This window comes from Kryptolebias marmoratus, linkage group LG2, assembly GCF_001649575.2.
Source record: "Kryptolebias marmoratus isolate JLee-2015 linkage group LG2, ASM164957v2, whole genome shotgun sequence".
In the NCBI taxonomy this organism is placed as follows: Eukaryota; Metazoa; Chordata; class Actinopteri; order Cyprinodontiformes; family Rivulidae; genus Kryptolebias; species Kryptolebias marmoratus.
The window spans coordinates 9,146,926-9,168,042 of NC_051431.1; the positions used below are offsets into that span (position 1 = coordinate 9,146,926).

The 21,117-nt window shown below is 42.4% G+C and overlaps 3 protein-coding genes across 3 annotated transcripts in view; 2 read left to right on the plus strand and 1 right to left on the minus strand.

Annotated features, from left to right (window-relative positions):
* The first annotated feature begins 2,569 nt into the window (after window positions 1-2,569).
* Window positions 2,570-6,054, plus strand: lim2.3 (lens intrinsic membrane protein 2.3). Its single transcript, XM_017428354.3, has 5 exons — window positions 2,570-2,719; window positions 3,286-3,474; window positions 5,407-5,556; window positions 5,630-5,764; window positions 5,843-6,054. The coding sequence occupies exons 2-5, from the start codon at window positions 3,300-3,302 to the stop codon at window positions 5,902-5,904; spliced, it is 522 nt and encodes a 173-aa protein (XP_017283843.1). The 5' UTR covers window positions 2,570-2,719; window positions 3,286-3,299; the 3' UTR covers window positions 5,905-6,054.
* An 844-nt stretch (window positions 6,055-6,898) lies between these two features.
* hspa8b (heat shock protein family A (Hsp70) member 8b) lies at window positions 6,899-11,578 on the minus strand. The gene is made up of 9 exons (XM_017428353.3): window positions 11,422-11,578; window positions 9,763-9,972; window positions 9,464-9,669; window positions 9,090-9,242; window positions 8,396-8,951; window positions 8,108-8,310; window positions 7,829-8,027; window positions 7,508-7,740; window positions 6,899-7,410 (listed from the first exon to the last, which is right to left on the minus strand). Exons 2-9 carry the CDS (start codon window positions 9,965-9,967, stop codon window positions 7,213-7,215), a joined length of 1,953 nt encoding a protein of 650 aa, XP_017283842.1. The 5' UTR covers window positions 9,968-9,972; window positions 11,422-11,578; the 3' UTR covers window positions 6,899-7,212.
* Window positions 11,579-17,779: 6,201 nt separating this feature from the next.
* Window positions 17,780-21,117, plus strand: part of LOC119617833 (zona pellucida-like domain-containing protein 1) — a gene marked incomplete in the record, with an annotated part of 15,230 nt that continues 11,892 nt past the window's right edge. The window contains 2 exon segments of the mRNA XM_037980537.1: window positions 17,780-17,902; window positions 18,119-18,234. Of these exon segments, the coding sequence (XP_037836465.1) occupies window positions 18,135-18,234 (100 nt within the window).

The window sequence follows — 21,117 nt, forward strand, 5'->3', positions numbered from 1 at the left end:
TCTGGTTTACTGTGTATGTACCTAGTACCAATCTGGTACGTACATTGTACCCACATGGTACATATCTAGTACTTACTTGGTATTTACCTGGAAACTGAGTTGTACATGGTTACATACCAGGCATGTACCTGTCAAATACAGGGTAACAAGTCACTTCATAATACAGCCCGGCCCCTTTAAGTACTAGGTACACATCTTATAGTATCCTATACATACCTATTACCAAGTAAGTACCTGGAAGGGACCAGTGAAGTAAACTTTTACCAGGTACGTACTGGTGACGGGCTGTATTATATATTGTTACTCATCCTAAAACCTATAGTATGTAATATTTCTAATAGTTCTCCTCCAGGGAACTCCAGTCCTCCATATTTGGCTTTCCTATCAATAAACTCACTGGTTCCAATAAAGCTTCAATTTGAGTTTCTTTAAATTCAGGAACAGCAGGTTTAGTCTTTGTTGTCTAAAACACAGACAGTTGATGGAGGACAGCTTTGTCGGGTGCTCAAAAAGACTCAAAAACACAAATAAGATCTGACACAGGCAGAAGCAAACAGACAAGCTTTGAGCAAAACTGGATTTTTTAAAGCTCAGCGGATCAATACTCAGCAACAGAAGGAGTCCAGGTTGAAACTAAAACGCTCAGAGGGGCGTTTCATCACATGACGTACCGACAGGAGCTGGATCGGTTTGCCTGAAGAATAAATGAAAAGCACCATCTAGTGCTGAAACCTGAGAGCAGCAGGGTGAATCCATGAGCTGAGTTTGGTTGTTTTATTTTTTCTACTCTGCTGTCGGCAAACGGCGAGCAGATTTATTGTGAAATTACCAGAAAAATCATCAAGTTTTTCTCTCATCTCTGCTCCACAATAAAAGCAGGAGCCGATTAAAGGCCTGCAGCAACAAATCTGTTCAGAAAGATTCATTTCCAAACACCCACCAAAGGGTCACGACTGATTCAGTATTTGTCAGATAAATAAAGCTCAAAGAACGATGGAAATCGTCTGTGTTCCTCTCTGTCTTTTTAGCTGAAGATAAGTTTGCGTAGAGATAATTATAATTTGAGGTATTTACATAAAAATCCCAGTAAAATAGTTGTTTTTTTAAGTAAAAATAAAAATAACTTTGCTCTTTTGAACAGCATCTAATGAAGCTGGTTTAGAGCTCTTAATTAAGGTGCTGGTCTTACTGGTTATTTGATTTTGTTTAATTGAAACAGTTTCTTAACAAACATTTCGTCATCAGGACTTTAATGTGAGCTTATTCTTTGCTTTCTGACCGAATCAGTTTGACGTCTTTAAGGAGCTCCTAGAAGGGGATTTATTCTCTGTTTTAATGTTTTTGCTCTTCATTGAGTTACTTTGACCTCATGACGTCTAAGGCTCCTGCACTGCAGTTTATATCTGTGCTTTGACTTCTGATGTCACCATTTTTAGTTTGTCTGAAACCAGGAAATCATAAATTTATCATAAATCTGGTAAAATCTGGTGCATGAGATGCTGGAGATGGACATCTGCTGCTCATTACCTTAAACTGGATGGATGGATGGATGGATGAACAGACAGACGGATTGATGGATGGATGAGTGGATGAACAGACGGATGGATGGATGGATGGATGGATGNNTGGATTGAATGGATGAGTGGATGAACAGACAGATGGATGGATGGATGAATGGATGGATGGATGGATGGATTGATGGATGAGTGGATGAACAGACAGACAGATGGATGGATGGATGGATGATGGATGAACAGACAGATGGATGGATGGATGGATGGATTGATGGATTGATGGATGGATGGATATTTAAACATTAAAAAACAAAACAAGGATTTTTTAAAACCTATTCTCTCTGAAATGAGACAAACTTTAAAAAGTCTGAAACTGTTTACTTAATAAAGTATTTTGTATCGTCTATACGCCTTCAAACAAGGAAATATTACCCAGATTTATCAGCCAAGACACTTTATCTCAGCTCAGAGGCGTTACAACAAAACATTTAGTTTTATTTTCAGGATTTCACACAAACTCAACACTTTTAGCTCTACTGCTCTCTGTTCTGCCAAATGATTCATATTCATGGGAAATAACCGTTTGCCTACATTTAATTTCAAATTTATTTATATTTCTTTCATAAATAAGTAATTATTCTGTTTGTAATGAATTAAAAAGTTCTGGGATGACAACAGAACAACCTAAAAATATGAGATTTAATGAATTCTAGTGCCCATCTTTTGTCATTTTTGTAAATTCTTCATTTGATTTTATGTAAATAACTCCGGGCACTAGTTGGTTCAGATAAATTCCTGTCAGAGAAAATGTACCCCACACACACATACACACACACACGGTTTGAACCTGCAGAACTGCGGCTCGGCTTATTGCAGGTCATGTGAGGCGTTTTGAATGGAAAGCCTCGTGTCATCAGTATTACTGAGATGCTGCACAGCGCTTTGACAGGTTTTGTATTTTCAGCAGATTCCCTTAAACACACACACACACACACACACCAAAAAAAAAAGTCATCCTGTGTGATTGGTCGTGGCTCAGCACGCTCCATTGTTGCGGCGGGTCGTTTGTTCGCTCGGTTTCCTGCACACAAACAAAACTTTCCTGCCATCCTGGGCGATATTGGGCTCCTCTGCGCTTTGGCCACCCGGAACATTGGATTCTCTGGCTTTTTTCTAAAGACAAAAAAACCCAAAACAAAATAAAGGTATGTAATATTTGCAAACATGCTGTGGTGCTTGTTTAATATTCTGTTTTATAAAAATGCAAAAGAAGTTTCTGATTTACTTTATAATTAGGCCTTTTCTTCTCCCTCCCCTCCTTAAAACAAAGACAGAAAATCCTCATTTGTATGAAATATTCAAACAATGCACCATAGTTTTATGGATGCATCACTGAATCGAGCTGGAAGAATATTCTTGAGCTCATTTTACAGCCCGTTTAGCACGCCTCGCTTCCAATTCCTGACCTATTTAGATATTTTTATTTTATTTTAAATGTTTCCCCGGCACCGGGTGCGTGTAAAAACAGCTCCACCCGGTCGTGTTAAAGGTTAATGACTTGTTAGACTAAGCTGTCCGCTCCTCCGTGTTGACAAATGAGTGATGTTTCTCCTGTCGGATGTGTCCAACTCCTGCCTTTTCCCTGAATCCATCTCCATGTTGTTTTATTCATACTGCTGTAATTGGTGGAGCAGCTGCAGTCAGATGTGTTCAGGCTCTGACCCGGTGATGGGGTGTGTGTCCCCCCTCATCCTTTCTTTTTGTGTGTCAGTATATTTTGGCAGGATGTACAGCTTCATGGGAGGTGGGTTGTTCTGCGCCGGAGTGGGGAACATACTCCTGATTGTCTCCACGGCAACGGACTACTGGATGCAGTACCGTCACTCCAGCAGCTACATGCACCAGGGCCTGTGGCGGTACTGCGTGCCCGGGAAATGCATGACACACACAGACAGCATCGGTAAGACAGTCCTCCGCCGCCGCAGGCAGGGAGATCCTTATTTATTACTTTCTGACAGACGGCCTGTGCCCCTCCACTCCTCACCCCCCACCCCACACCGACTGCCACTGAGGTTACTTCCTGCTCTGATTTCGTCTGAAACTTTAACACATCCAAACACTTGAAATGCTGGTCGTGTAATGTTTGTGGCGCTGAGGAGGCGGACCCAAGCCTGCAGGCGGCAGGTATGAATCCAACAGGTTTAATAAATGAAAACACAGGATTGTGTCTTGCACACAAGGACCAAGAGAAGCAGGAGTATGAGCGCTGGGCGTGGTGATTACTAAAGGGGAACAGCTGGGGTGATTCCAGATGGCTGACAGGTGTGTGACAGACAGTACAGGCTGAGGGAAAACAAGGCAAACCTAAAATCACCAGACTAACATTATCTAATGAACTGAAATACACACTTTCGAACTCCAAAACCCCCAAACCCAAACCATGACAGCATGTAGCTGTCAGCATAAAACGACACTAATGTGATTCAATCATATAATAAAATAAGAGTCTGATTATATTTTTTAATCCTCTAAGGTTCTCCTACATGTTGACGTGGTTAAAAACATAAACCATATGGGTCAAACTGTAGTAATTCCATCCTCTCAGGGTTCAAAAGGGTTCGAAAGAAATGTCTTTCCAGGCTTTTTTCCAAAAAAATAATAAAGTTCAATTTGAAATTAAAGGGAAAGATTCAATTTATACAAATAAACAATTCAGTTCCGTTTATTTATAAAGCACCAATTCACAACAGAAGGGTCAAATCCAGTTCACGTACAAGTAAAAGTTATCTCTCTAAGAATAGAAGCAGATTGAATCTTCACTTCATCGTGATCCTGAGAAGCACGTTGGGGGGCGAAGGAACAAGAAACCTCCAGCAGAACCAGAACTCAGGGTGGTTCTGCTCTGAACGGCTGAGAGGACAGGAGAGAGACGAACACAGAACAACTGGACCAGGTGTGGTTCCTATAGCTTGCTATAGGTTCCTATAGCAAGCTATAGGAACCATACCTTTTTCAGAAAAAAAATAACAGGTTAATGGCAACAATAACTGCAAATAAAAGACAGCAGCAGAGGGAGGAAATGTGGTCGGTTTGTCCTCCTGCAGTTTGAGCCTATAACAGCAGAACTAAGGGAGAACTCAGAAAACCCAAAACAACCCTAACTATAGGATTTATCACAAAGGACAGTCTTAAAAGTAGACAGGGTGTCAGTCTGAAGGACAGAAACAGGAAGTTGGTTCAATAAGAGAGGAGCCTGAGTGCTTAAATCTCTGCCTCCTGTTTTAGGAACTCTAGGAACCACAATTAAACCTGCAGTCTGAGAGCAAAGTGCTCTGCTAGGAAAATATGGAACAATAAGATCTGTAATGTAGATTGGCTGTTGAGAGATGTGTGTGTTAAAAGCAGGATTATACTCTGATTGTCACAGGGAGCCAATGGAGGGAAGCTAAAACTGGAGGAACCTGATCTCTCCATGAGACCTTTTCAGAGAGTTTCTCAGACATCCTGATGTTACAGAACTCCAATAATCCAGCCCAGGAGTGATCGATCCATGCGAACAAGCAGGAGACAAATTACACTGGTTATAGTATTTGTGTAATGATTGAGAAATCAGCAACTGGTTTCGAAGCAGACCGAAAATGTCAGTAAATGACAGGCTGTGATGTAAATTGATCGGCGCCAGATGAGCGTAAATAAGCGTCCTGGTCCTTCTGGGGTTGTTTTGTTCTGTGCTGATGAACCTTATTTTTGAATTGGACCTGTATCGTGTTAATAATCTCCTCCATGACAGTAAAGCCTTGAGTTTTGATTTTGGCCGTTGGTTAGCTGGGTGTTGAGTTGACGGGTTCTGATTTAGACCCCCGTTCTCTTCCCACCCACCCACCCCACACAGCATACTGGGACGCCACCCGGGCCTTCATGATCCTCTCCCTGTTGGCCTGCTTCCTGGGCATCGTGATCGGCATCATGGCCTTCATCCACTACTCCTCCTTCGACGGCTTTGACAAGACGTTCGCCGCCGGGATCCTCTTCTTCGTCTCCTGTAAGCTGCCGACGAGCGTCCGGCCGCAGAGAAACGGACCTTGGCTCTGACCCCGTTTTTTGTTTCTCCGCAGGCTTCTTCGTGTTGCTGGCGATGGCCGTCTACACCGGTGTGACGGTGAACTACTACGGGAAGCGCTATGGCAGCTGGCGGTTCTCCTGGTCCTACATCATGGGCTGGGTGGCGGTGGTGCTCACATTTTTCTCAGGTGCGCCGAGTCCCCGCCGGACCTCCGCTCGGGCTACGTGCTCCACTTTCCTCAACAACCGTCTTCCCCCCCTCTCAGGTATCTTCTTCATGTGTGCTTACCGGATGCACGAATGCCCCAGAAACTCCAACGCTCGCTGAGGCCTGCCCCGAAGTCCTGCGCAGGAACGCGCCGAAGAACGCGCCGCTCCCCTGGACAGCAGAAGGCCGCGCCCACGCTGCTTTCAACCCACTTTTCTGTAAACAACGGGGATTTCGTGAACGAGCAAAATAAACGAGGAAGAACGCGCATCTTGTCTGATTTCTCACTCGGCAGTGGAGACCGTCAGGGTTCCATCATGCTCTTTATTAGGAACCTGCAGGAACATCTGTAATCCCACTGCAGATGTTTGCACAGTTACATCACCGCGCTGTAGGGCCGAGCTCCCTTATGAGAGTACCACAGTATAAGTACCACACAGGTATTCAGCCATGTACCACGCAGGGTACAAATACTAGAAGTGAGCAGTTTGTTTTTTTATTTCTGCATAATGTTGGATTTATAGATCAGATTAATAAGGCGTGACTTCTGTTCGAGAAAAGGAAACCCTTACTTCACAGTTAAAGTTAAATAATACACAGTTATAGTTCGGTTTATGGAAGCTTTTAACTCCCAGATATTATAGCTTATGAGTATAAATCAGCTTCTAAAGAGACCAAAGTAACTGATCTGTTCAGTTTTCTTTAAACCTTCCATTACTGAGGGTCCCTTCCTTGTGTTATTTTAGGAGGATAAAAACCGTTGAATTTAATTGAATTTTGGGGGAAAATGTGTAAAAAGTTTAATTCTGGCCTAAATATTGGCTCCATATTGGGTTGGCCTTAAAATGCAGTTGTGTTTTTTTTAAAAAAAAGGATGTTTCATGATTTTAGGTTTTTATTCTTTTTAATAAAACAGGGATTATAGTCTGGAAACGGCTTCGTTTTATCCCTCACTGATCAAACTCTATAAGAACCCGATTAATATTCAGCAGGAACCGATGTGGAGCCTCTTTAATGTCTGAGTTTTCCACAGAGTTGGTCCTAAAACCGTTAAAGTCTAACAGCTGAGATGAGATGTCGCCCAGGAATATTTCAAGAAATGAACAAAAGAAACTCAAAGACAAATAGAATCATTTATTGGCTTTTTTTTTTAATCGTACTCCAGTGTGCAAGATAAGCAATCTCAAGAACAGAATAAATAAAATAAACACTGTGCTGAACTGAACTTGTCTTGAAAACAAAAGAATAAATAGAAAAACATGGACGCCAGTATAACTGCCACAGGAAGTGAAAAAAAAAAAAAGTTGTCAAAGTCGAGAACTGCAGTTAAAGTTTTAAAGTGTTCAGAGAATGTGCCGTGGCAAAAAGGATCCGTTAGAACGATCTTTCAAAGCAACGTAACGAGAACTTTAAAACACGTTCGCCTGCTCAGTCCACTTCCTCGATGGTGGGGCCGGAGGACCCCGCTGATCCGGGAGCACCACCAGCTCCGGGGAAGCCGCCGGGCATGCCGCCAGGCATCCCGCCGGGCACCCCTCCCGCGCTCTGGTACAGCTTTGTCATGACCGGGTTGCACACCTTTTCCAGCTCCTTCTGCTGGTGCTCAAACTCCTCCTTCTCTGCGTACTGAGCAGAAACAGAAACGGCAGCAGGCGGTTAGTATTCCCATCGGATCCGCTGCAGATTTAAACTTTGAAGGTGAGAAATTAAACAAAACCCAAACCTGATTTCTGTCCAGCCAGCTGATGACCTCGTTGCACTTCTCCAGGATCTTCTGCTTGTCCTCCTCGCTGATCTTGTCCTTCAGCTTGTCGTCCTCCACGGTGGACTTCATGTTGAAGGCGTAGGATTCTAGGCCGTTCTTGGCCGACACCTTCTCTCGTTGCACGTCGTCCTCGGCTTTGTACTTCTCTGCCTCCTGGACCATGCGCTCAATGTCCTCCTTGCTCAGGCGACCTGGACGCAGAGAAGATCGTGTTGAAGGAACGGGAAAGAGGCCGCCGCACGTTTGGTAAAACTAAATGGGGTTTTCTGGGGGGATTACCTTTGTCGTTGGTGATGGTGATTTTGTTCTCTTTCCCAGTGCTTTTGTCGACCGCAGACACGTTCATAATGCCGTTGGCGTCGATGTCAAAAGTCACCTCGATCTGAGGGACTCCCCGAGGAGCCGGGGGGATTCCTGTCAGGTCAAATTTCCCCAGCAGGTTGTTGTCTTTGGTCATGGCTCTTTCCCCCTCAAACACCTACAGGACAAAGAAGGTCAGCCCAAATAAACTAAAACAGAGTTTTGTCTCAAAGCTGCCCGAACAGGCCGCAGCCTGACCTGAATGAGCACCCCGGGCTGGTTGTCGGAGTAGGTGGTGAAGGTCTGCGTCTGCTTTGTGGGGATGGTGGTGTTCCTCTTGATGAGCACGGTCATGACGCCACCTGCAGTCTCGATGCCCAGAGACAGGGGGGTCACGTCCAGCAGCAGCAGGTCCTGAACGTTCTCCGATTTGTCGCCGCACAAGATGGCCGCCTGGACGGCTGCAGAACGAGAGGGCGGAGAAGGGGTTGAGACGCACAGCTCAGTGGCGCGAGGAAAATGGCGTTCTTTAGGGAGGAACCTTACCTGCGCCATAGGCCACTGCCTCATCAGGGTTAATGCTCTTATTCAGATCCTTGCCGTTGAAGAAGTCCTGCAGCAGCTTCTGGATTTTAGGGATGCGAGTCGACCCTCCCACTAGGACGATGTCGTGGATTTGAGCCTTGTCCATCTTGGCGTCACGCAGAGCCTTCTCCACGGGCTCCAGAGTTCCCCTGAACAGGTCGGCGTTCAGCTCCTCGAACCGTGCCCTGGTGATGGACGTGTAGAAGTCAACGCCCTCGTACAGGGAGTCGATCTCGATGCTGGCCTGAGTGCTGGACGACAGCGTGCGCTTGGCTCTCTCGCACGCCGTGCGCAGACGGCGCACCGCCCTCTTGTTGTCACTGATGTCCTTCTTGTACTTGCGCTTGAACTCCGAGATGAAGTGGTTCACCATGCGGTTGTCGAAGTCCTCGCCGCCCAAGTGCGTGTCACCCGCCGTGGACTTCACTTCGAAGATGCCGTCCTCAATGGTCAAGATGGACACGTCGAACGTGCCGCCGCCCAGGTCAAAAATGAGAACGTGCCTCTCAGACCCAACCTGAAAGGAAAGTAGAAATCCCTTAAGTGAGATCCATTCATTCTGTATTTGGATACAGCTGATGATGGATGAAACGGTAACATAACTCCAGTCTGGTCATCGGCAGCGTATTGAAACGGGTTGTGATTATTCTTTTACCTTTTTGTCCAGGCCATAAGCAATGGCAGCGGCAGTGGGCTCATTGATAATACGCAGAACATTTAGGCCAGAAATGGTCCCGGCGTCTTTGGTGGCTTGGCGCTGAGAGTCGTTGAAGTAGGCAGGAACCGTCACCACAGCATTTGTTACCGTCTGAAAATTAAAAACATTACAATTAAGAACACTGATCTGTGTCTTCTAAAACAGTTTTAACTTGAGAAAAGTTTAGACTATATATAAAAAAAGAAAGAACAGAGTTTTACTAAACAGGACTAAAAGAACGATGGAGCTGAGAATCTAAAACATTAACCGTGGATCACAGGTGCAGAAACCAGTTCTACATTCAGACACATGTCAGTAAAATATCTGATTACCTTGCCGAGGTACGCCTCCGCGATCTCCTTCATCTTCAGCAGCACCATGGAGGAGATCTCCTCAGGGTAGAAGGTCTTGGTTTCACCTTTGTACTCCACTTGGACTTTAGGACGCGTGTTGTCGTTGATGACGGTGAAGGGCCAGTGTTTCATGTCGGACTGAACGACGCCATCATCGAAACGACGCCCGATAAGACGCTTCGCATCTGGAGGGGCAGGTGGACATAATTAATGTGATTAAGGAAATTATTGAGCAGAAATGTTTGGGATTACTGTAAATACTCGGATTACGTTCTTACCAAACACTGTGTTATTGGGGTTCAGGGCCACCTGGTTCTTGGCCGCGTCTCCGATCAGCCTCTCGGTGTCGGTGAAGGCGACGTAGCTGGGCGTGGTCCGGTTCCCCTGGTCGTTGGCGATGATCTCCACCTTGCCGTGCTGGAACACCCCCACGCAGGAGTAGGTGGTGCCCAGGTCGATGCCCACAGCCGGTCCTTTGGACATGGTTCCTGATGGGAAACATTAATAACCATCGCCGTCAGCCACCTGCGTGGCAGAGAGAGCAACTGGAGCTCTGCAGGCAGCTGCCATTAAAACACGTTTTATCGAGGCTATTAGCGGAGCCCGAGCTGCTCGAACGAGTGGAAAACAAAAACCCCCGCAGCGCCCGCTTAAGAGCTCCTGATTTAGTCAGCCTGACAACCGCCTTTGTTGTGAGGACAAACTTCATGGAGACGTGGGGAACGGCTCAACGCGGAGTGCCATTTCGGTCACTCCTCTCACCTCCTGGCTGCTTTTTACCCTTTCTGGAAATTACCTTGCACTTAAAAACTAATAACAATGACTTCGTAAGGACTTTTTCCAGGTACTTGTGGAAGCTGCAGACCCCGTGTTTACCGTTGCTACAACAGCAATGTGGGCATACTGTAACGTAAGCCTCGTTTCAGGCCACATGGGGGATTGTTACTGATCTCTTAGGCAGTGTTTCAAGGCGGTGGAGGTCATGGAATATATACAAAACATGACACGACGCAGCTCATTTCTCCAGGGACTGTTTTTAACAATATTAAGTTCTTTCAACAGGAGACAGGAGCAACTAAAGATGTCTAAATCTTTTCTCTGGAGACGAACTAAAGTAATACAAGGAGCAGGGCTCTTTTCGCATGAACCGAATGAGTCGCCACCTGGTGGCTGGAGAAGAAAATTGCACTTTAAAAAAAATTATTTACTTTTGCAACTCAAACATGTGAATTTAAAGTCATATCACATCTCCTGTTTGCGCCAAAGGAGAACTGCTGTGAAAATGAGCTTTTTTCCTGTTAGTTTCGTCAAACCCTACATAAATTAACTACATGTAAAGCCCCAAAGGATGATAAATATTGAGTTTGGAGTGAAATATTTTTCCAGTCCACAGAAATCCACATGCATGCTGCAGGTACAAGTCTGTAGAATTAGCCATTTGGTCTCATTTGGACTGCACAACCAAAGAAACGCCGTTTTAACCTAGAAATCTCAGCTACAGGTGTAAAAACAAGAAGTTTATTGGATTTTGTGGGCAGATTTGTGAAGCTGCACCCCAGTTGCAGTAAACACGGAGGGTGTGTCTCCTTCTTGGAGCATCCAGAAACTTCTGGAGGTTTCCTTTTAACTCCAGGCGACTTCATTTTATCATTTAAATAAAAAATAACCTTAACAAAAAAGACATTTTTCTGGCTTTAGCAACTTTGCGAACATGTTGAAGCTGGCTGAAAGCGTCCTTCTATGTAGCTAAAACTACCTGGGACAAGATAAATGCGTATTAATTAGTTAAAAACAGGAAAACGACTGACTTTTAAGCAAAAAAAAACCTAACGAATAAAACAACTAAAAGCGAACTCGAACTATTTAACGTAAAATAACGTCGCAGCAGTTACTTTCGTCTCGCGGTCCTACTCTCCCTTTCAGCTCGCGCTACTCACCTCAATTAAATGACCAACCCCGGCGTCTTCTCGGCTTACAAGCGGCTGTAAGTGATACTGTTGGCGGTAAATCTGAATCCGTTTGCTGCTTCTCGTCGGCTCAGTAGCGCTGCGCGTCTTTCCCGTCGCTTCTGCTGCTGCGGCGGCCGCGCCTCCTCAAAAAGGTTCCCTCCCAGAACTCTCTAGAACGCAGGAGGAGCGGATCTGACCAATCAGCTCCCGCCCCCGAGACCCCGCCTCACCGCGAGCGGACCAATCAGAAAATAGCTTCGGCTGTTTGCCGCAGCAGTTGCTACCCGGAAAAGGGAGGCAACAAGTTAGTTTGAAAGTGAAGTTTCTAGCAATGTCTCGCAAACGGGAAACAGGAATGATCCAGCAAGAGAAATGTGTGGTTTATTCCAGTGTTTTCCGTGTCTCTGATGTGAAACTTCCACTGACGTTACAGATATTTCCCCTCTTCATTATTTATAAAACTTTAAAAAAAATCAAAAACATTTAATGCCAAAATGGTGCACAAACACTAATCAATTCTTAACTGGACTATTGTAAGACTTTATAATCGGGATATCTAAAAAAAAATATATAAAGCCTTCAATCGATCTAAAAGAGTTAAAGAGAGTTCATAATTCACTAATTTTAGCTCCCTGTAAAATTCAGAATAAAACTTAAAATCCTATTTCTAACATACAAAGGTCTCAGCAACCAAGCTCCATCTTATATTGAAGATCTTATTGTTCCATGATTTCTTACAATACTCTCAGACTGCAGGTTTCCTTGTGGTTCCTATTGTTTCTAAAAGTAGAGCAGGAGGCAGAGCTTTCAGTTATCGCCTCCTTTCTTATAAAACAACCATCCTGAGGCTAGCTTTATATTTGACGCATTGAACACTGTGTGAAGGTGTGCCATCTTTGCAGGGGCCGATTTCGGTGCTCTCGAGGAGCAGGTTTGCCCGTAGCGGCATTTATATGAGACATCGCAAAGGCAGTCAAATGGCTCAGAACTCATGGAAGGAGATTACTTCTGCAGTTGGTAAAGAGGAAGGTTTATAGACCAAAGAGGGGAAAATATTGGTTCTATGATGGGCGAATCACGACCAATAAAGTGATCCACTGTGGCCCTCAGTGGATCATTTTATTGCCAGTGAGAATACCATTAATGAGGCCTTATTTTCTATTATGGTAAGCATACAACACCGCTAACTGTCCTCATAATGCCATAAAATGCCATAAATCAAAGAAAGTCAAACTGAATGCCTCCAGTTTAAACATCTTCTCTGAATCACAGGCAGAAACGCAACAGGTCTTCCTACGCGCAGCCATTTTCTGTGTGTGGCGTCAACCGTTTGTTCTCTTTCTTTAACTACATTTCCACTGGTTATGTCGTGCGCCGCTGCACCAACGTGAGCGTTGACCTTCACCGCCTGCTCATAACTGAGCCTTGAGGCCGTCTACTGTAAAGACCGGGCTTAACACTTACAGTATCATACTTTCACAATGTAGTACTGTTGCTTTCATTAAAATAAATCAAAGAAACGAGTTGATTCCAACCTGATCCCAGGTTATAAAGGACAAGTTCTTTGAATAGTACATTTGCTGTGGCTGACATTAATCTGCAAGTAGCTTTTCTACTCCACAAGTCACCTATTCAGCCCTTTTTAGTCCATGGACTCTTGCAGTTAGAAGGAATTTTATTGTTTGATTTCTTATTTTTATGTTACTACCTAAAATACAGCATGACTAACTGAGGAAAGGGGGGGACACAGACAGGTTAAAAGTACAGAACCTAAAACTTTATTCCAGTCATATATGTAGGCTATTAAGAGTTATTTGGAATAACATAAGATATGTAACAAATCAGCACCTCCAAACTGCAATGACCGCACAGTAAAAGCTGAGAATATGGACTGTAAAAAAAAAAAAAACAAAGAAAGAAGTGAACTACTGGGTCATAGATGATCAAGTTTTAGAGCTAACCTTGGGATTGGTTTACCTTTACAACGCGGCACATCCACCTTATATGATTACAGACAGACAAAAAAAAACCAGGGCTTCTCTGATGATACTCTGACAACATGTAATGATTCTGACACTGCTCAGGTCAGGCATAATTAGCTGAGATGTGACTCCCTCGTAGCACAACATGGTCTACTTGTAGTCAATGGAACTCTGAAACCCCATTGTCAGATTTAACAAAACAGTTCAATACTTTGCTGCTGATTCGACCCTATAAAGTTGCAGCAGAAAGAAAGGAGAGAAAAAGATATGAGCTGGATGGATGCAGAAGGTATGGTTCGATGTACACCTTAGAAAACGAGGTTCATAACAACAACAAAATCATTAAACTTACAAACTCTTGCATTTGCGTATTTCTTTAAATTGTTTTGGTCTGGGGAAAGCTGAGCTGAACAGATAAATTAACAACAATTGGACAAAAGTGAACATTTCTTCATGTTGAGTTCTGGTCCTGGTGGTTCCCACAGACTGGGAAACACAGTGTTGTGTAATTCAAACCGTTAATAAACATTTTCTCCTTTTGTACTCCCCAGATTATCTTCTTAGAATCGGCGTTTCTGTCAGAAGTATTCAGTGACGCATCTCTGACCTTAGCCACGTATGCTTTAGCGCTCTGCGTTTTTTTGTTGTCACTGAAAGTCATATTTCTCACGTTTTTATGGGTCAAATTTATAGACACATGAGACACAAGTTACGTTCACTTTTTTTCCACGATGCAAACCGTCACATGTCCCATTTTTAGTTTTGTCACATGGAAATAAAATAGAAGGTTCTTCAAAAGACTACCATCAGTCTGGGATAAGTATGTTTTTCGATACTTCCTATATGTCCAAAAATATGAAAAGATAAGGTTTGTGACCTGGTACTTTATGGGTTCTTTGTTAGATTTTATATTTGTTTGTTTTTTTTTTGTTTGTTCAGGTTCTGCTTCATGCTTTCCTGCACATCCTGCATCTTACGCGTGTATGTTTGTTGCTTCTTTGTCTCCTGTTGGGTGTTATTTCTTTATGATTATGCTGTGACTCATCGAGCTCCAGCAATGATACGCTGCATTACCAGGGATAAAAGCAAAGGAACTGCAAAATCAAGATCAAAACAGAAAAATGACATCTGTCCGTCTATCCAGTTTTCATTTCCCCACAAGAGTAGCTTGAAGCCGGCGTCTTATCCCAGCAGTTCGAAGCTTGAGAGTCGAGAGGCGAAAGTAAACCCTGCAGAACTCACCAGTTCATCAAAGTTCCAACACACAGGAGTACAACACAACCAACCATTCATGCACTCACTCGCACTGAGATCAGTTAGCGTGGAACCGGAGTACCCGGTGAAAATTCACGTTTGGGAACGTGAGCAAAATCCACACAAAGAGGCCCAAGCTGAGTTTGGGCACACATAACAAATAAAATCAATTATCCATCCATTCATTCTCAGTCACCACTCGTTGTAGGGAGCGAGAGTCTAACCCAGAAAGATACGCCCCCGACAGGCCACTGCTCCACCACGGAGGGAGTCGGTAACATTTACAGCGCCTTTCGCAGACAGAAACCACAAAGAAATAAAACTGAAAACATGATTGGTGGGAAATGGCAGAAAAACAAAATAAAAAGATCATCAAGAAAAGCTAGTCTGAATAAAACAAGCCACGTGCACACCCAGTCACCTTGATTTTAACCTAATATACATAATTTTGGGAGTACCCAGTGAAAACCAGTGCACAAAAAGATTCCAGCTGACGTTCAAGTTCAGGACCTTATTGTTGAAGGAGAACCACCACATTGGCCTTGCTGCCTCACATTAAACATTAGGACTTTAAAACTCATTCATCCACCTATATCCATTTTCAGTTTGTCCCTTTTCTGACTGTGGGGAGCCAGTCCTAACCCCCCCCGGGCCCTGGACAGGTCACCAGTCTGTCACAATGCCAACACAAAGACACAACCATGTACACACTTTAACGCCTGCAGCCACTTAACCTGACATGGATGTTTGTGGACTTGGGAGGAAACCGGAGTATCTGGTGAAAACCCACGGGATGGCGCGCAAACTGCACACAGAAAGATCCCAGCCGAGATCTTAATCAAAGAAAACTCTAAATACAGAGAAAAAAAAGCCCACTAAATCTTAGACCGTGACAGATACTTGTGTATATGTGACCTGTGCAATTTACTATTGTTAAATTCTTCGTCTCAAAAGCTTCAAAATGAGACGCAGTTTGTTGAAATTTGGCGATTTATCATCTGGCAAGAAGTTAGTTTTGTTTACGAGCGCGCCAGTTTTGAAAACTCAATGTTTATGTTTAACCTTATGTTTAAAATGGAGAATCCCGAAGCTTCACAATGATGCCAAACATTATACGAAGGGACTTCCCAGTGCTGCGGCAGCCGGCAGAGAAAAGAATGGTCAATTTTAAACGAAATTTGAAGACTTATAAGACAAAGGATTGTTTCTGAAGGCATACCTGTTAGAAAACTCAGATTTAAAGGAAGATTAGGAAGATCATTTGCTATTTAATTTAATTTTTCTGTAATTGCTAGACCAGGGGTGGGCAACCTTGGTCCTCGAGGGCCACTATCCTTCATGTTTTAACTGTTTCCCTGCTCCAACACACCTGATTCAGTGGTTAAATCACCTCTTCATGTTCTGCAGAAGCCTGTTAATTATCCATTGATTCAAATCAGGTGTGTTGGAGCAGAGAAACAAGTAAAACATGCAGGATGGTGGCCCTCCAGGACGAGTTTTGCCCACCCATGGGTTAGACTTTGTCTTTACAGACTTTTTACGCAAATCTCAATTACAGCAAAAATCAATATTTTCACTTCTTTTGAACTGCAGCCTGAGCTCATTCACGGATCGTACATGCTGATACTGACAGGTCGGTCGAAGTATGTGGACATAAATGTAAATGAAGTTGATGTCACCTCACAGGTTCACCTCCTGGCTGGCTTGGGCCTTTCTGCGTGGAGTTTCCATGTTCTCCTCGTACATGTGTGGGTTTTCTGGGTACTGTAATTTCCCATCCATGTTAGGTTAATTGGTAACTTTGAATCGCCCCTAGGCGTAAGTGAAAGTGTGATGGACTTGCGACCTGTCCAGGGTGTCCCCCACTTCTTACAACAGCTCCCCTGCAGCCTGCACAGAAAAAGCAGGTGCAGAAAATGGACGGACGGACAGATGGACATATGATGTAATCGCTTAATATTCAGGGCTTCTGTGTGGAGGTTCTGTTATCAAAACAAACTCACTTTAACATTCGAGTTGACTCGTGTTTCACTGAAAACATAAATCTACGTGTATATATGAGGTGTAGGAAGTCCTATAGGCACAGATATTTGTTTGAGCGTATGTCCTGACCTACATCTGACACGTCGCTGTACGGCTTCTGATGTGTATTTGGGTGTACGTTTTGCAGCCTTAGTTACAGATGCCACTGCTGCTGCACGAATACTGTTTATTGCTAATAATGGAGGGATTTGAACTGACATTTGACATTGGATACGCCTCGAGTAAATCTATCGGGGGACCTTATTCACGTTGTGTCCTCATGTCGTATTATGATGGTGTTCTCTGGGGAGTCCTAAGTCCCTATTTGTGAAAAGATGTTCTGCAGAAGTCTTAGGATTTCACCATCAGATAGGTGTGTCTTTTGTCCTCCCAGTGTACAAAAAGGCATTGAGATTTTCTATTTAAAGTTGGCAGCCTGCAGCCATGACACAAATAATCCATTACACAATGTGCTCTCGCACGAATGACAGGAAGACTTCTATCACTTCCAAACATCTTCAAGATAAACACTTGACATCAGATCACTGATACAGATCTATGAAAAATACACCATTGTTATCTATTTATTTAAAAATAAAACATGTTATTGATCTATCTGTCTTACAGAAACACATCCATCAGTAATGATGCTTAAGATAGAAAAATAGTATTTTTTTTAATATGACATTAGGAAAAACTTCATTTCAACACCTTTGTTTGTGCATAAATAACTTGCAGACCTCCTGATCAGGTCAGGTGGTGCATCTTTTAATACCCAGTTTGGTTCTGGAACAACCTGAAATTAAACTTTTTTGTGCTAAAAAAAATAAAAAATCCTTCCTAAAACAAAGTGCAAAGCAGAAACAAGCAAGACTTCTTTTTTTTTTCTTCCTTTATTATCAAATTATCTGTTCAGTACAAAAAAAAGGGAAATTGGACGCCAGGTTCAGGTTACCCCATTGTGTTCCCACTCACACCCATGTGGGGACTAGAGTATAAATGGGAGGATCTGTCAAACGAGAGCATGACTCAAAATGAAGACATCTAGGTAAGTACCAAGATAATTACCTTTTATTTATTTTTCTAATTATTATTTCCAATGGGATGCTTCAGTTTGATTCTGCATCGGGAGGAAAAATCCAGTTTAAATCTTACAAAAATTTAGAACAATTACTGAAGCACATTTAGTCACTGAGCCGCAGCTGAATTTGGTAAATATCTGTATTTTCATGTCAGTGAACCGGTTTTTAGAAATAAATGATGCAAAACTCCAGTCAAAGCTTAGCCTGTAGCTTGTAGTTTTTTCTTTTGGTGACTTTGGTGATTTTCCTACAAGTAAGGTTGATTTGATCTGTAGGGTTTTTTGTGTTTTCTGTGAGTGGAACTGGTGCATCCTTAGGACTCCAATGTTTGCTTCTTTTTCACAGGTCAACACTGACAACAATGCTGCTGGTCATCCTCGGCTGCCTGCTTGGTTTGTTTCTGCAGGCTGATGCTCAGACTCCACAGCAATGCATTACCAGTGATACTAACAGAGCTCCAGGTTTGTGTTGGTAACGCTGCTACATTCAGATAATTCCATTTCAGAAATCCCACTGTTTCCATTTACGTGCTTTTNATACTGGACCAGAAGGAGGAGGAGTTAGGGAAAGGCAAGTCAGTCTGGTTCCCAAGGGAAGAAAATTCAACATCACTCCTATAAACAAGTTCATTCTGTGAGAACCCATGGGACTTGGAACAGACGTCATAACATTATCAGGACTTATAAACAACAGGTGTTACCCTATAGTAAATTCTGCCATTACAAGGACCAAAACTGACATAATTCAAAATAAAAGCAGAAATAGATATATTTTGTTTTTCCTTTTCCTTACACATGTGTTTTCATCAAGTAATGCTTATATTTTGTTTTGCTTTTTCTTTATATAAGCGTTTCTTCTTTTTACATTTCCTCTTCCTCTTTAATCACTGTGTGCATTTCTGCCTCAATATGCAAATGAGGAGGGCTGCCTTCTTGGTCCAGCTCCTCTCCTTTTGGTCAATAACCAGGAAGGAGCAGGATCCATGTGCAGATCGATTGTTCATGCCTGCGCTCTCGGCCGTTTCAGGAGAAGGAAGTGAAGTCGTAGCAGAGATGTCTCAGATAGCTGCAGAAGAGTTAAGGCATGTTGCTAGCTTAGCTGAGCAACACAGTCAGTGATGACTGCTAAAAATATACATGTTATTAGTATATTTTAGTATATTTTTTCATACCATCAGGGTCTGGAAATGATTTTTTGAGAAGCCCTAAATCATCCAAGTTATAAAACTATTTATTTATGTATTTAACTGTACTATTAATGTTTTTTTTCAAATGTTTAATTTATTCCTGTTAATAAAAGCATAACAAACAAAGCAACCCAAAGGGAAACCCTATTTTCTGTGATCACCCTTCAGATTTGAATGGGAATGTTTGTTCAAAAGTTTTGTTTTGTCTCATTAAGGGTTTTTCACATTGCTAATTTTACTAACTGCCACAGTTTCTGAACATATGACACACTAGTTTAGTGCTCCCAGTGGGAAGGTAAAACAGAAATGATATGGTTCCTTCCAGGTTAAATTCTGGACCACTTGTTACTTGTTATCAGTTGTTAGTGACCTCTGCCACATATGCAGAGTAGCCACACTAGGCCCAATAAATCACTTTGTCTTCTTCCAGCTTCAGTTGGCAGTCTGTGACTTTCTTCTTGTAGGAGCTTGTTGGGTGGCTCTTCAGTGACTCATAGGTATCAGTATCACCAAATAATGCAGTTATTTTCTGTGATAGTCAGGTGTGCATCTGAACTTGTCGCACACTTGGATCCTTACTAAACTTATCCATCTACCTACTATTGAACCACTTAGAAATGTATTTAGGTATCCCTCTGTTTGTCCTGAGTTTACATCTGACACCCCCCACCCCTACTCATAGTGCTGCTCAAGTCAGACAGTTATTAAATGAAAGGGGTCACGTGATGTTTTTTATTAATATTATTATATTTCTGTTGGCAGTGCCCCAAGTTCTAAAGAGCTGCACAGAGTTCATAGAGAAGCATGGAGTGGTGGACGGGATTTATCGCCTCTCTGGGATTGCCTCAAACATCCAGAAACTACGGTAACAAGACACTCACTGGCATTTCAAGCAAACGTTTTCATTTTTTATTTCATAGGGCAGTTTCAGAAACTACATAAGTGGTCAGAAGTTTCCATTCACTCATCATGTGCATGACTGTCCAATTAATTTCAGGCCTTTAAACATTTATTTGAACCATTCCTTTTCTTAGGTGGTATGATTTACAACATACAACTTCAATGATTTATTATACAAAGAATTGGGTCAACAAATTTGAATTCATTGTGTATTTTCTCTAAACCCCAATATCTAATCTAATCTTTGTTTACTGGTTGGTCCGCCTTCCTACCTTCACCTAACATCAATTAAACAAGTGGACCTAATAAAGTAGCAGTGAGTATTCCAGCCACATATACAGATTTTTGACTGTGTTGCAGATTAGAGAAAAATCCACAATCAATAAAAGTTATGCAGTAAATTTTTGTTTTTAAAAAAATCATTGAAATTGTTGTATAATCATTCCACCATGGACAAAGAACGCTTCAAATAAATGATTAACAGCCTGAATTTTAGATGACTTCCATGCCCATGATGAGTGAATGGAAATTTCTGACCGCAACTGTACATCATTGTCACTAAATGTTTCATATTCTTTCTGCTGCTGGCTTTACTGTAATCCAATTACTAAAGAGAAACCTGTAAATCTGCACATAACATAACCATAGGTCATTTATCTGACGTTTTATAATGACAAGTTAGATGTTTAAAGTAGGGGTGAAACAGTTTTTCAGGGTTACTGTTTTTGATTTCTGCTTTTTTATTTGTTTAAACTGAAAAAAATTCCATTCATTTACACTTCATAAAATGTTGTTTATTCTCAGTGTTATGTCATGAGGTCATGTAAAAACTGAAGGAATAAGGTAGGTAGGTAGGTAGGTACATTTATTTATATAGCACTTTTCAGCACGAGGCGACTCAAAGTGCTTTACAACACAGAACAAAATTACAGACAGAGTTACAGAACATGACAAGATAACTAAGCTAAAACATGACAAAGGTACAGGATATCTAAACTACTAAAACATGATATTACTAAACCAAGGCAGGAATATTCTAGCTAACAGTGAATATGATAACTAATTGTACAGTAACTAAGCTAAGTGTACAAGAAGGCTAAAAACTCTAAAACATGACAATGCTAAAACTAACGGTACCGAACTATCTAAAAGTACCCCAGGCCCGCTATACAGCCGAAGTAAAACCAGACATATCTAAGCATGAGCTAAGACAGTCAAAAATAGTAGCTAAACTAAACAGATCTAAACATGACTAAAT